At 46.5% G+C, this 15,536-nt stretch overlaps 1 protein-coding gene across 8 annotated transcripts in view; it reads left to right on the top strand.

Annotated features, from left to right (window-relative positions):
* CHD6 (chromodomain helicase DNA binding protein 6) overlaps positions 1-15,536 on the top strand; it is a 110,592-nt gene that overhangs the window by 69,424 nt on the left and 25,632 nt on the right. For 5 of the 8 annotated variants that reach the window (XM_083746406.1, XM_083746405.1, XM_083746408.1 and 2 more), the window contains 13 exons: positions 422-480; positions 1,215-1,332; positions 3,467-3,553; positions 4,276-4,410; positions 6,417-6,538; positions 7,078-7,321; positions 8,175-8,351; positions 9,381-9,524; positions 9,968-10,223; positions 10,616-10,826; positions 12,607-12,802; positions 13,346-13,510; positions 13,792-13,974. In XM_083746406.1, the coding sequence (XP_083602532.1) occupies positions 422-480; positions 1,215-1,332; positions 3,467-3,553; positions 4,276-4,410; positions 6,417-6,538; positions 7,078-7,321; positions 8,175-8,351; positions 9,381-9,524; positions 9,968-10,223; positions 10,616-10,826; positions 12,607-12,802; positions 13,346-13,510; positions 13,792-13,974 (2,097 nt within the window). The remainder of the gene's footprint in view (positions 1-421; positions 481-1,214; positions 1,333-3,466; positions 3,554-4,275; positions 4,411-6,416; positions 6,539-7,077; positions 7,322-8,174; positions 8,352-9,380; positions 9,525-9,967; positions 10,224-10,615; positions 10,827-12,606; positions 12,803-13,345; positions 13,511-13,791; positions 13,975-15,536) is intronic. The other 3 variants (XM_083746411.1, XM_083746409.1, XM_083746410.1) reach the window with 2 other exon arrangements.

Raw genomic sequence — 15,536 nt, 5'->3', positions numbered from 1 at the left:
GGCTGTTCTGTGCATTTTCTGGGGTTAAAAGAGGTCAGTTCTTGTCCATTGACAGTGTTGTGTGGCCTGTGTTATCTGCTTCTGAAGCATATGGGGGAAATTTAGTATCGGACTTAGGTCCTGTATGCTGCATTGTCCTTCCTTGCTGCCTAGGTTTATTGAAAGTCTCAAGAGTTCCATTACTGATTGGGGATGGAAACAGAATTTTCTGCCTTCCCTTGCTCCACCTCTGTGCTTCTTGCCAACTGGGCTCCAGCATTCGCCCTCCCATGTATCATGCAGGAAGGTGCTTGAGTCTGTTACACTCTGTTCTGCTAGATCAGAGCAGAACAGTTCAGGTGAGATCACGCTGGCCGTACAGTGTGGTCCTAGTAACTCTTCCATGTAAATGAGGCTTACTGAGCACTTGCTGTTGTTCCAGACCTACCCAGGAGGAGCAACTTACGAGCAGGAAGAGTTCTACGTAAAGTACCGCAATTTGTATGTATGGCATGTGGTTTTTCTTCTTTCCAGCTTGTTTACGCATTGATAATGCATTTGTTCCTTCCACTCACTCCAACCTCACTGCTGTGTCTTTAGGGAACAAGTGCTAATTCCTTGCACCTTCTTGCTTTGTCTTCGGTTTCGCTGCTTCAGTGGTCCGCTGTCCTGTAGTCTTCACTCCCCCCCCCCCCAAATTCACTTGGGTAGAAGGTCTGCTCCTTGCAGCCTACTTCCTTATTTGTAGTTTGACCTGAACTTCCCTTTAATTCCCCACTCCAAGTGAGTGATCTTTATTAGAAAGTGAGATTGACCATTGCTTACACGTGCTGCTAATCTGCCATGCAGTTCTGTTTCACCCTCCCCCCATTAAGTTTCTGGTTATGGGCAGTATTCAACGAATGCATCCGGTCAGCACAAGGGATTTCCATTGGCACGATGGGGCTCCCTCTCCACTCCTCCCCCTGCCTTCTTCCCATATGTGCTCCAGAATGTTGGTGGGAACCTCTAGAACAGATCTAGGGGTTGTTTAGGGGAGGAGAGGGAGATGAAGTCACGTTGCGCAGGCACTGATGGGACATTGAAGCTATGAAGCACTGCATTGGATACAACCCTGTGGCTTTTATGGCTCTGTTTTTTATGATGTCCTAGAATTGTGTTCCCTTGGGGGGGTTTTGAGGGGGGTCAAGCTCTGTTTCTTCATGCCCTTTATGGTGTTTTCTGCTCGTTTGCAGTTCTTACTTACACTGCAAATGGGCCACAATGGAGGAGCTGGAGAAAGACCCACGCATCTCCCAGAAGATCAAGCGTTTTCGCAATAAGCAAGCCCAGATGAAGCACATTTTCACTGAGGTGAGCATTGACCCTGGCGGGCTACTCTGACACTCCATCCTCGAATTTTGTGACGTGTCGTGTGTCAAGGCCTAATTACCCAAGGGTGCTTTTTCTCAACATCACCAAGGTTTGTGCGTGTATGGAGGGCCCCCATTGTCACCGCTGTGACCCAGCTGCCTCAGAGGAGGTTCCAGGAATGACCAGAGTTTCACCAGGCCTCTTCTTCCACTTACTTGCATATGCACATGTGCTTGAGCTCTGTAGGTAGATTGGTCTCACTTAGAATGAAATTTAATATGAATTTATCGCTCTTGCCAGGCTTGCTACCTGCGGCTTTTTCCATGCATCCCTGGTGGGTATAAATCAGAGCAATATGAAATTGAAATTGCTTTCTAACTGCGGCTGCGAATCCTTGGAGTTTTGAGCCCTTTGTCTGTACAGGTTCTTGGCACGAGTGTGAAATGTTTCTGGTGGAAGGTGCCACATCATTCCCTTTTGTCTGCGATGAGCAGCTGCTCCTCTGCTTGATGCACTGGGGTCCTCACCTCCTGTCTCCTAGTGTGAGAGCCAATTCCCACACTGCTTTCCATATTCTTTTGTGGCAGAACCATTGAGGTTTTTAAAGAGACACTGCTGTGATAAGCAATCACATTTCTGCATTTCTTCCCTGAATTAGCACCTCTGTTACAGAGAGAAAGAGGAAGGAAGCGCTGGCAAGAATAAAGAGCTGCTGGTTTCCACCTGCTCATTATTTATAAGCTGTCAGTTAATCCATAGCCTGTCTATTGGCCCAGATAGTTGAAAATGCGAAGTTGCTGCATTTTGAATGGGGCAGAGCTCTGTTTGATGACATTTTGCCCCATAACAGTTCCATGAGAACCAAGGTAGCCAGAATCTTTTTTTTGGGGGGGGGGGAACATGATCTTGGATGTTCCTCTCTTTGTGTCAGATAGCATACTGTGCCCTTGCTAGATTTAACAGGATGCCATACTTTTGCATGTTTGTGTTTAGGCATACATTTCACCTCAAGTAGGAAGAGGAAAATGATGGCTTGATGGTTCATTGTGGCCCTTCGTGGCTTTCCATTACATCTGTGTAAGACCCTTCCAGTTAAGCCCTGGTCGAACACTCAGGAACCTTATGGACTTTCAGGAAACCTAATTCAGTTTCTTGCTGCTGCTCTTCCTTCCTTGATAATCCTGCACAGGCTTCTGCAGACAAAAAAGAAAAGAAAAAAATCACCTTGAGGAAGGGTGGTGATGCAGACGTTGGCAGCAGAGAGCTTCCTTTCAGACAAGAGAGGCTCTTAGCTGGTAAATGATGTGTGGGGTGTCATTTTCTGTTTTGGGCTTCCAACTTCCTTCCGCAAGGTAAAATCTTCTTTGGCTTAGGGAGGAACTAGCACTGGAGGCAGGGCCCCAAACCTGTTTCAAGTTTGACCCAAAGGGGGCTGGACCCTGCGCAGAATGGGCCAGCACACTCCGAGTATGGGGGGTTTGCATTTCAAGCTCTCTCTGCCACATACCATCCGCATCTCTCAAACGAACCTCAGCATAGCCTGAGAACACCCCTCTTACTTATGCACCTTCACTGTTTTAGAAATGTGAAAGCCTGAGCAAAAAAATCTTTTTTTAGTAGGGGGGTTTGGTTTCCATTTTTCTTTTTAATCCCCTCTTCCCCAGTATGAACATCAAAAGAGGGCTTGGGCAGAACCCCCCCTTTTATGTCACTCAGGTATGTACATTTGCCTGTATGAATTGGAGTTATCAGATGAGGGATGTAAGAAGAGGTAAGCAGCCTCTGCTGCTTCTGTTAGAAATGCTGGAGGAGTTTGGTGAAGACTCATTTGCTTGTGTAGGAATGAGTCATTAGGCAGAACCAGTGTCCAAGGACCTTCAGTCCTTTCTCAGTCCAAAATATAGCTCCTGTATTTAAAAATAAATAAGGTTGCTGACCGGACAACTAATGCTTTTTTACTGGCTTATGAAAGAGGGAGTGCCTGTGGCAGCCTGTGTGGCTTTCTTATACCACAATAATCCAGCAGATCTTGGCTTAATGGCTTCAGAAGCTATTGTTTTAATGCTTACTTTGTTCAGTCAAGTTTTACCCTGTCTTGATGTATGTCCTGTTGTTTTGTATCCTTTTCTGCCAGCCTGATGAAGATATGTTCAACCCAGACTACGTGGAAGTTGATAGAATTTTGGAGGTGGCTCACACGAAGGACTCTGACACCGGGGAGGTAGATGTTGTTCTAGCATGGTTGCTCCTTGCAGTTGACAGTTCCTTATTAATCCCTCTTGTTTTCATGACGGACCATAGAGTGTGTGCAGTGTGAGCGCCAGAGTAGTGTGGCACTGATAAGAATGCCAGGTGCTGATATTTAGGCATATCTGTTGCATGCAAATGTCCCAGCTTCAACCCACTCACCTCTTCCCTTTTCTTTGAATTAGCTGTTTTGGGGGGCGGGGATGGATTAATTTGAGTCATGCTCTTTAACGCAAATCTAATTTATTCATCACTGTGGAGGGCATAACTAATTGCTTTTAAATATTCTGAATATGCATGCTTCTTCAAGATAAGAACTAACTAACCAACCAAATGGTCCATCACTAGGCCAAGATCTTCTGCTCACCCCTGAGTTAAGATATATGTGCAGTTTTTTATTATTATTTTTAGAAAAAACAGCCCCTCCTCTGCCTTAGGAATGTTTTTATGATAGCTGGTTGTACAGTTGCATCTGTCAGCATCCCTGCACTCAGTTCCCATCGGTCTTGATGCAAACCTTCCTTATCCTTGGTTTCCTTCTCTGTAGGGATTTGTGCAACAGATTTTTATGTGCTTCCATTTGCTTAAGGCTCTTGCTTTCTTAGTATATGTACAGAACAGGGTTCCCAAAGGAGTTCTGTCACTTGCGCTTTGTCACTTGTTTTCTGCATCTCCTTTGTTTTCCATGGGTTGCAGGAGGTGACTCACTACCTGGTGAAATGGTGCTCATTGCCTTATGAGGAAAGTACTTGGGAGCTGGAGGAAGATGTCGACCCTGGAAAGATCAAAGAGTTTCTCTCTCTGCAAATCCAACCAGAAATCAAATCCCTGGTAAGAGTTAAGAGTGAAACTTCAGTTTAATAAGGAGGGAAATGTTGTGTGTTGATGCATTTTAGCGTTAGGCTCTTCTCAGTCCTGGCACTCTCTCTTAAGATGTTACTCCTACCCTTATCTTCTCTTGATATTTTTGCTGAGGCTGTTCAACTCACAGCAGTAACCTTCCTCTCTTTCCAGCCCTTCCTCCCCCACTTTCATCCAGATGTCTCACAGAGCATATGCTAGTTTAGCCTTGGCTATTCATGTAGTGTTATTATCTGCTGCTTATCATCATTTTGTGGTTGCTTGATAGTGGCTCTTCATATCTTTTGTGCTGTGAGCTCCAGCTGGATGGTGCAGAGATGCTTTGTAGGTGTCATGTTCAGTACATAAGTTCGTAACTACAGTGGGACCTCGGGTTAAGTACTTAATTTGTTCTGGAGGTCTGTTCTTAACCTGAAACTGTTCTTAACCTGAAGCAGCACTTTAGCTAATGGGGCCTCCCGCTGCTGCTGTGCCGCCGGAGCCCAATTTCTGTTCTTATCCTGAAGCAAAGTTCTTAACCTGAAGCACTATTTCTGGGTTAGCGGAGCCTGTAATCTGAAGCGTATGTAACCCGAGGTACCACTGTAATGGCTCACTGACATGAGCAGAGCTGACCCCCCCAAAAAATAGGCTTATAAAATGGAAGTGGTGAGTGACTGATAGTCACGATGTCTGTAGATTACCTCCAGTTTCAGCAGCCTTGTGCCGAGTCCCAGTTGCTGGGAAAAGGGAATAGGAGAGTGCTGTTTTGCTTAATTGCTTATGTGATTCCTTGCTTGCCCTTCACCATAAGCTCCCAAGGGCAGGTTACAACAATAGAATATGCGGTTCAAAAAAGGAGATAAGCCATTACAATGATAAAACAAGTAAAATTATGAAACTGTATTGGAAAGGACCTGGGTCCCACAAAACAAAACAAGACACCCTCCAAAGGGAAACAATTTTTTTGTTTCACATCTGGCTTGTTGGGCTTCCTATAGGTGTCTACTTTTCCACTATATGGGAACCGAATGCTTTTGCTCGTTTTATTTTTAATTGTGTTGTTTTATTGCTTTGTTGTTTCCTGGGCTCGTTTTGGCGAAAGGATGTGAAATAAATTTAATAAAAAATATTATTGTTGGCTAAGTAGTCCAACCTGGTGTGAGGCAGTCCTCTATGTTTCTGATAAATTCCTAGTGTGTTCCACTCATCTTCATTAGGAGGATTTATTCACCAGTTTGTCTGGCTGCAGTCTTGTACACATTTACCTTCGAGTAAATACCACTGGACTTACTTCTGAGCAGCTGTGCATAGGATTGTGCTGAAAGATTCATATTCTGTCTCCTTTCTATGAAGACCTGGATGGAGTAGGAGCTGTGCCTTATTGTGCTGCTAATGTTGAGCAGAGCTGTGGCTACTTCAGTGGCCTTCTAAATAAAGTCCAACCCTTTGAATGTCCCTTGCTGTGTAGCATGGCTTATGGATCTATATCTCTTTTCAGCTTTCCTCCACCCTTTGAAATAGCTGGTGTAGAACAATTTCATGTAATAAATAAAAATAAACAAATGTTGCTTTCCTCAAAGGAATCCAAAACTCTGGCTGGGGTCATGTGTGGGATGTGTTTGTGCCAGAGGGATAAAAATGAAATGCTTCCCTAGAATGACTTATGTGGATGGGTTTTTGGTATTGTTCCATTGTGTTATAGATCCTAATGAGTATCATATTATAGGTCAGTAAGGAGTTTTTCCCCAAGCCCTTTTTGCTTGCTTTAAAAAATGAAACGAAACAAACCTTTTGCCTGTAGGGTAGGTGGGTTGAATTTGGGTGAATGCATGGCCCTTTTACTATAGCCAGTACCATACCATAAACACAAAATGTAGCTTGCTCTAGAATGTGGGAACTAGTTAGAAGTGCTAATCAATTATGAAAATATCCTTCCCAAGATAAGATTAGTCTTTGCACTAGTCACTGTACTCCTTTCTGATTTCCCCCTCCAGGAGCGTCCTGCCTCTGAGTCCTGGCAAAAGTTAGTGAAAACTCGGGACTATAAGAACAACAACCAACTGCGGGAGTACCAGCTGGAGGGAATGAATTGGCTGCTCTTTAATTGGTACAACAGGTGAGTTGCAGGGGCATCTTTGGTAAATGTCATCAGTAACAATGAAGTAACAACAGGAGTTGTTTGAAGGGGTGCTGTTAGCATATTTCAGAGGCTACAAGGGTTCAGCTGGGTTTTGGGGATGTTTTTTGTTGATTTGGGGTATAGTTTAATTGGTTTGACATCTTAGTCACTTTCAGGGTAGCTGGAGCATATGTACCTATAACTTATGCTAGGAATGTGGAGGCAGGAGAACTGTGTAACTGTTGGAAACGTGCAGCATGGGAACCTAACCCCATACAGTGTGCACATGTTGCTTTTGCTGCAAATGTCTGAGGCTATTTACCATCAGTACTAGTTAATTTGGCACTCATTTCCGTGGGATGTAGACATGAACGCTTAAGAAGCAAGTAGGTGGGGGGAAAGCGCGCCAGAAGGTTAAACAACTTGTCTAGGTAACACACTTTGTCAGTGTTAAAGCCAGGAATCATCTGCAGGAGGCCTTGCTCAGTTGTGTGCTTCCCAGGGATTGTAATACCTGCTTGTGGTGTTTCCCATAGGAAGAACTGCATTCTGGCTGATGAAATGGGTTTGGGGAAAACAATCCAGTCCATTACATTCCTCTCTGAGATATACCTGATGGGCCTTCGGGGGCCGTTCCTCATCATTGCCCCACTCTCCACAATCACAAACTGGGAGAGAGAGTTCCGCACGTGGACTGAGATGAATGCCATCGTGTACCATGGCAGCCAGATAAGCCGCCAGATGATCCAGCAGTATGAGATGGTGTACCGGGATCCACAGGTTTGTGATGCTCTCTGGTCCCCAGGCACCCCTGGAATCCTTGCTGCTACTGCTGTGCCTGGGTGTGTTTTTTAACTTCCGTTGGGAATGTGGCCTGCAGGGTTCCTAACAATGCTCTGGAGCAGGGTGGGGAGGCTTTACTACATTGGGGAATCTAAAACCAAGGCGTACATGAAAAACAACAACAAAATTTAAGAGCCCTGCAAAGGTCCATCTCATCCAATGTTCTCATGGTGGCCAACCAGAAACCTACGGGGAGCTTGCAAGCAGGACCTGAGTGCAATTTGCAACAACTGGTATTCAGAGACAACCTACCTGACAGTGGAAATAAAACACAGCCAACATGACCAGTCCACTTGTAATTTAGAGTAGTTGAGGGTAGTGTGAGTGGTGCAGCTGACTCAGTAGCGGCACATGTTTGGGAGGTTCTGAAAGTGAGGTTCAGGCTGCACCTTCCCCCACTGTCAGAATTGAACAAAACTTTCAGAAAGCAGAGAGTGGGGCTCTACCACCTGGATACCTTGGGGGAGAAACCTAATTGGGAAGGGCTGCTGGTCCTTCAGTTATAGATGCAGACTCCAGGTGCTATTAATAGTTCCCCTTCTCTACTTATGGGTATGCTCAGTGAACAGTGGAGTTATGCTAGGTATGGGCAACTGCTGAGTAAGGAGAAGATTACTGGTGATGTAGTTCCATGGCCTCTGTTTTAAGTGGAGCTTGCAAGTCCCCTTCTGTTGAGCTTGACTGGCACTTTTCAGGCACCAGGTGCCTCAGTCAAGAACTTGAGGGACTCCTGCTACCTGAGCAGTCCTAGCTGCTAGCAAACTCTCCCATCTTGTTTTGGTATCTCCAGGGCAATCCTCTTTCAGGGCTCTTCAAATTTCATGTAGTCATCACCACCTTTGAGATGATCCTGGCTGACTGCCCAGAGCTGAAGAAGATCCAGTGGCGCTGTGTGGTAATCGATGAGGCCCATCGGCTCAAGAACAGGAACTGCAAATTACTGGAAGGACTGAAACTCATGTCTCTGGTGAGGCTTTCCAAATTGAATTTCTTCTTCTGTGCACTGCGGGAATCCAACCCTGGTAGGAGGTTACTGAATGCTGTGCACGTGCACACCAATTTCAATTGCTGTACTGTGGCCAGGATCCTACTCCACAGTTGCACAACACACGTCCTGAGGTTTGCCCAAGATACCGTATTTTTCGCCCTATAGCATGCACTTTTTCCCCTCCAAAAATTAAGGGGAAATGTGTGTGCGTCTTATGGGGTGAATGCAGGCTTTTGCTGAAGCCTTGAGAGCGAGAGGCGTCGGTGCGCACCGACCCCTCTCGCTCTCCAGGCTTCAGGAAGCTATCTGCAAGCCTTGGGAGCCCGGCAGGAGCTGCCGCGGGCTCGCAAGGCTTGCGGGCAGCAGCCTGTTCTGGGGGCTGGGGTCAGGGGAAGCTCGGGCTTCCCCCGCCCCAGCCCCGTGGGGGGGGGATAAAAATTTATTTATTTTCCCCCAAAAAAACCCCGAGGTGCGCCCTATAGGGCGAAAAATACAGTAATTGTGCTTTGTCCCTGCATGGCTCTGAATGGGAACTTCTAGCAGCCTTCTAGCTATGTGCTGCATGTCTCTCATGCACACCAGAGGCATACCATAGCATAGCTTTTCCAGTTATACCCTTAGGAGAGTCACTGTGTCTGGATGAAACCATCAGTCAAAACTTGTGGACTCTCAGCATTTTCTACAGCGGGCAGTTTGGGAAGTTGAGTGCTTTCCTGTAGGAAGATGGCTTGGAGCCATCTGGCTTGCAATAGAATGTTTGCTTCTCCCTCAGGTGGCAATGGTTTGGGCAGGGCAGGTGCTGGCTGTAAAGATGTGAGAATGGTCTATGAGAAGCTGGCTTCTCCGAGAGCTGAAAGCAGACCCTTTGACTGGCAGAGTGACCTGTCACCAGCTGCCTCTGCTCCAGAAGCAAAAGCACTGCAGGGCCACAATGCAGGAATTAGCGCCCTGTCCATCCTGTTGCCTCAACAAATGTCCTGTCCTGATCTCTCCCTGCATGGCAAATAGGAACACAAAGTGCTCCTGACTGGGACACCCTTGCAGAACTCGGTGGAGGAGCTCTTCAGCCTGCTGAACTTCTTGGAGCCACAGCAGTTCCCATCTGAGACGGCTTTCCTGGAAGAGTTTGGGGACCTCAAGACAGAGGAACAGGTAAATAGGAAAGGTTGCAGGATTGACTCTCAGCTGGTGTGCTGAGCCGGGGCTCACTTCAGTAGGGCATGTGTGTTTCAATGATTCCCCCCCCCCCCCATTTTTAGTTGCCTTTATCTGTAAACCACCTTGAGTCCCTGACAGGAAGAAATCAGAGTATAAATAAATATATAATAGTAATAATAGTATGTACCACTTTTCTCCCAACTAGGCATATTTGTTGCATATGCTACTTTCCCTGCTTGAGGCTCACAAAAGAGCAGTAAGCGGGCTTTGCCCTGACACCTTAGAATTTGCATGTCTGAGTTCTGGGCAGTTGCTTACTTAATCAGTATGCTAGGTCTGGCATATGGAGAGCCTTTGTATGTGAAGTTCCAGAGTTGCTGTCTGAGCTGAGATCCCATGCAGTGTTAATGGATTATCTTTCTTCTTGATCCTGGTAGGTAAAAAAGCTCCAGTCTCTCCTGAAACCCATGATGCTGAGACGGCTGAAAGACGATGTGGAAAAGAACCTAGCACCCAAACAGGAGACCATCATTGAGGTAGAACTGACCAACATCCAGAAGAAATACTACCGGGCTATCCTGGAGAAGAATTTCAGCTTCCTGTCCAAGGGTGCTAACCAGCACAACATGCCTAACCTCATCAACACCATGATGGAGCTGCGCAAGTGCTGCAACCACCCCTACCTCATCAATGGTAAGGGGTGGGGCTGGAATCTGGGTCCTCCAGCACACTTGGCCTGTGATGCTGCTGCAGTTTCCTCACCCGTAGTGAAGTGGCAAGAGTTACCGTAGCAACTTGCAGATGAATCGGGTGTTTCCTTAGGGGGTGATGGTGCCATCAATGGTTCCAAGAGTGGGGACGGGAGGAGTTCTAGTCCACAACATCTGGAGAACTACAGGTTCCCCACCCTTGGCCTAGAGGTATAAGGACTGCCTCCTGCACCCCCATCACAGTTCCTTTACCAAAGTCTCCATGGTAAACAATGAGCAGCACCAAAACAAAGCAATAATGTGCTAGGGGTACTTTGGGAGTTGATTATGAACCTTGAACCGCTGGTGAATTTCCCCCCTCTCTCTCTGGGCCAGGGGCAGAGGAGAAGATCCTGGAGGATTTCCGTAAAACCCACAGTCCAGATGCTCTTGACTTCCAGCTACAGGCGATGATCCAGGCAGCAGGCAAGCTGGTGTTGATTGATAAGCTGCTGCCGAAGCTGATTGCAGGCGGGCACAAGGTGCTGATCTTCTCCCAGATGGTGCGCTGCCTTGATATCCTGGAGGATTATCTCATCCAGAGGCGGTCAGTACAGCCCAAGAGCTCGCACCACAGAGCATCACCTGGATCAGTGATATCCTTCCAGAGCATGCTAAGCTGCTAGGCTTACTGTCATCTTCCAATGCACTCATATATACCATTTTCTTCTCCCCCTCTGCCTAGATCCTCTCCTTCATCCTCTTATTGTTTTTCTCTTTCCCCATAGATTCTCTTCCTTTACCCTTGGAGGCAGGAAGGGAACAGCTGTGTTGTGAAAGCAAGCACAAACCCTCCATCCCTTGCAGCTGTCATAACTCACTTTCCCTGGATCCGTTCTTCTCTGTTTATTTGAGTCACAATCTGCCTTGAACCACTACCATGCGGGATAGCAGTCCCTACTGAGAATTCAGTACCCATAGAGGGAAGGAACCATAGCTCAGTGGTAGAACACATGCCTTGCATGGAGATATTCCCAGGTTCAATTCCTGTCATCCCCTGTGAAAAATAGGATCGATTGGTCACTGCTAATCACAATAGACAGTAGGGGGCAAAATAGACAAATAGTTTCATCTGGTATAAGGCAGCTTCTTCTGTTCCTAATTAAGAAGCAGTCCAGTCATTTTAAGTTCGATGTCATGCGGTAAAGCTTTGTGGCACCTTAAAGGTTTAACACAGTTATTATAGCATAAGATTTTGTGGAGTAGAGTCCCATTTTTATGATGTGGGCTCCAGTCTTTGAAAGCTTGTGCGCTAACACATTAGTTAGTGCTTAAGTTGCCACAAGGCTGCAACAGAGATGTGGCAGCCCCTCTGGAAATCATAGCAGTTCACTGTGATCTGTATCTATGTAGTTGCTTTCTCACTGTGAGACTAGATGGCTCTAGCAGCCCTCCTGCAGTTTATCAGTTCTGTAGTGCACACCTTCTTTTCTGAGTGAACCAGCCGCTGCTGGCTTAAAAGTGCCTCCCTGGTGGAGACCCGCTCTCTAAGTAGCACACTTGCAGCTGCCGTCTCAAATCTTATTCCAGCTGCTTTCTGTAATGTGACAAAGGCTGCTAGAAGTCGCACAAGAAATAGCACATCACAGTTGGGAAAATCCTGGGCTTTAAGTTGCCTGGTGGTTAGAACTTTAATCTGGGACCTAAGAGACTGAATAGTTTTTTTAAAACGTAGTACTAGTGCCTATTTGAAATATATTTCCAGCTCTTTGCACAGTAATCTACTTGCTTTACTACTTCTTGACTATTGGTGTCAGAGAACATCTTACGTAGATGTTCTCTGGGGAGGGGGAGTGGACTTTGGGTGAAACTGGGGGATTATTTTAGGGGACCAGCTTGGTTATAGGAGGGGGGTCTTGGAGCACCAGGTGTATTTGCTTATATCAGAGTAACTCCTAGATCCTATGCATGTCTATTTAAAAAACCCAGATACAGATGGTGGTGGTGGTGGTGGTGATGATATTTTAGCACTTTAGAGCATGGCCACAAAGCATTCTATACACAGTGCCTCAACAATCCTGGCAATAAGCCTGTAACATAGGCCAGCAGTATTCTCTTTATATTGTAGAGATTGGGGTAAGGTTAAGAGCTATTGGCGTGATTGAAGTCTACCAAAGAATTCATAGCTAGACTGAGATTTGAAACAGGGATGGCTGCTTCATGGCCATTGCTCTTTTCCACAACACCAGAGTAAGGAAACTGGGTTTGCTAATTTGGGTTTGCTAATTTGGCCACAGTTGGAGGCAGAAAGTCCTGGTTCTGTGGTGCTGCTGTTCCTTTTTTGCACTATTCCCAAGGTGATCTATTATGCCTCCCTCTTTACACAGGTACACCTATGAGCGTATTGATGGGCGGGTGCGTGGGAATTTACGCCAGGCTGCCATTGACCGCTTCTGCAAGCCGGATTCAGACCGCTTTGTGTTCTTGCTCTGTACACGGGCAGGAGGGCTGGGCATCAACCTTACTGCTGCTGACACCTGCATCATCTTTGACTCGGACTGGAATCCACAAAACGATCTGCAGGTACTGCCAAAATCTCTGAGATGGGACCACAAGGTCCAAAGGTCTGGCTAAAAGCTTGTGGCTGTCTGTGGGAACAGAGGCTATGTAGAATGACCATGAAAAATGTGGAACTCACTGCTCAGAAGGCAAAAGGGTGCTTGAAGGGGCATGAACCTGACACTCCCATCTCTTCCACATCAATAGGGTATCTCTTCCAGCTTCAGGTGTACATGCATTTTTAGTTTTCAGTGGGTTTTGTACTCATAAAAGTTTTCCCAACAATAAAAGTAAACTCTAATATGCCCCGATTTGGAAATGCTTTGGTTGTTTCTGAGTCTTACGGTTTGTGAGTCTTATGGTGGCGTCTATTACGGTCTTTTATACTGGGAAGCCTTGGCATGGCTGTTCTTCCTCCACCTGATGGGTTCAGATGCAGTTATGAGAGGGTTAAGAGAGGTGGGGGGGGGGAAAGGATTTTGATGGTGATGTGGATGGAGAAAGCTCCCTTGCTTCCTCCAGATCTGCCAGTTCTCCAGTGATGCCTTCCTTGTCTCTCTCCTGTAGGCTCAGGCTCGCTGCCATCGGATAGGCCAAAGCAAGGCAGTGAAGGTCTATCGCCTCATCACTAGGAACTCTTACGAGCGGGAGATGTTTGACAAGGCCAGCTTGAAGCTAGGCTTGGACAAAGCGGTGCTGCAGGACATAAATCGCAAGGGGAGCAACAATGGGGTAAGGAGGCCTTTTGGAACCATGACCTTTGGGTCTGCTAATTTTCATTCCCTTCTGCAGACTTCATAGAATCATAGAGTTGGAAGAGACCCTGAGGATCATCTAGTCCAATCCCCTGCAATGCAGGAATCCAACGTGGGGCTTGAACCCATATCCCTGAGATTAAGAGTCTGATGCTCTACTGACTGAGCTGTCCCAGAACCTACTTTTTGAAGTTGCCAGTTTTTTTTCTGTTCTCTGTCCAAGGTGGGGTTCTCTTTTCTTTTTGTTTGTCTCTTTGGAAGGTGCAGCAGCTCTCAAAAATGGAGGTCGAAGATTTATTGCGAAAAGGCGCTTATGGGGCTTTGATGGATGAAGAAGACGAAGGCTCCAAGTTCTGTGAGGAAGATATTGACCAAATACTGCAACGCAGAACCCAGACCATCACTATCCAGACTGAAGGGAAAGGCTCCACATTTTCCAAGGTTGGTGTATATTGTTTGCTGGGGGGCAAAAACCAGCTGAGCCTGCAATAGTCCTCTTAGATTTTCAGTAGCGTGCAGGCATATGAGAGCATGCCTTTGGGAAGAATGGGGTTGTGCTCTGCTCCATTATTTTCTGCAAGCCCCTCTGATTCTCGCAGGCATTTGTTTTTGTAAAGGTTGAGCTTCTTTTCTGGTTTCATTACCTTCTTGGTTAAGGACTCTCAGACTATTATAATGCTACCTTCTTCCTGTGACACTAAAGATGTCTGCTAAAGAAATGCAGAGAAATACAGTTACGAATCAATTGGACAGTGGGTATGTGTAGCAAAGAAGAGGAGAAGGTGTTCAAACCTCCATGTTGGAGGCAGTATATCACTGAAAACTGCTGGGAATCACAGTTGGGCAGAGTGCTGTTGCACTTGAGTCCTGCTTGCGGACTTCCCACAGGCACCTAGTTGGCCTCTGTGAGAACAGGATGCTGAACTAGATGGGCCATTGGCCAAACTCAGCAGGCTTTGCTTATGTTCTTATGATAGATAGATAGATAGATAGATAGATAGATAGATAGATAGATAGATATTATAGATAATTTATTACGGTCAGAGACCAGCTTATAAAACACACTTGGGGTACAATCCCAGAAGGAAAACAAACATTTAAAACAATGTACAACAATAAATTTAAAATTTATAAATGCGATAAGCGTATAGACACTTAAAACTTTAAGATAAGATACCGCAGAGAGGGACGTGGGTGGCGCTCTGGGTAAAACCTCAGTGCCTACGACTTGCCGATCGCATGGTCGTCGGTTCGAATCCCCGCGGCGGGGTGAGCTCCCGTCTTTCGGTCCCAGCTCCTACCCACCTAGCAGTTCAAAAGCACCCCTAAGTGCAAGTAGATAAATAGGTACTGCTTTATAGCGGGAAGTTAAACGGTGTTTCCGTGTGCTGCGCTGGTGCTGGCTCACCAGAGCAGCTTCGTCACGCTGGCCACGTGACCTGGAAGTGTCTCCGGACAGCGCTGGCCCCCGGCCTCTTAAGTGAGATGGGCGCACAACCCTAGAGTCGGACACGACTGGCCCGTATGGGCAGGGGTACCTTTACCTTTACCTTACCGCAGAGAGATGACCCAGAGTTACCCATGGAACCGAGTTTGGGGATTTTCTTAACGAAGTAGTTTGGGTTGGGGGATGGTCTGCGCCTATAGATCTGTACACAGAATCTGGCAACCATCCGGGTTGTCTTATGTTGTTCTTATGTGTTTGACGGAGCTGAATCATTAGACTGAATAGTCGTATGAATTGTTTCTATCTAGCATTTGCCTTGTGACTCTGGTGTTGGCTCCAGGACACTGGAGCAACTGCCTCCCTCAGTTATTCTACCTTCTTAGCACAGCAGGTTCATGGGGGTCTTGTCAGTGAACCCTCTGGTGGGGTATGGGATGCCAATGATACTGACCATTGACACAGGCCCTGTGTGACCCCAGCCATGCTCCTTGCCTTCCCTATATTAGTGAGATGTTTGTCCAAGGGGTCTTGGGAATCACGTTGTAGTCTGTGTTGC

This window comes from Podarcis gaigeae, assembly GCF_964106915.1.
Source record: "Podarcis gaigeae genome assembly, chromosome: 6".
NCBI lineage: Eukaryota > Metazoa > Chordata > Lepidosauria > Squamata > Lacertidae > Podarcis > Podarcis gaigeae.
The sequence above is the reverse complement of the archived record's forward strand: the minus strand, read 5'-3'. Positions and strand labels throughout refer to the sequence as shown.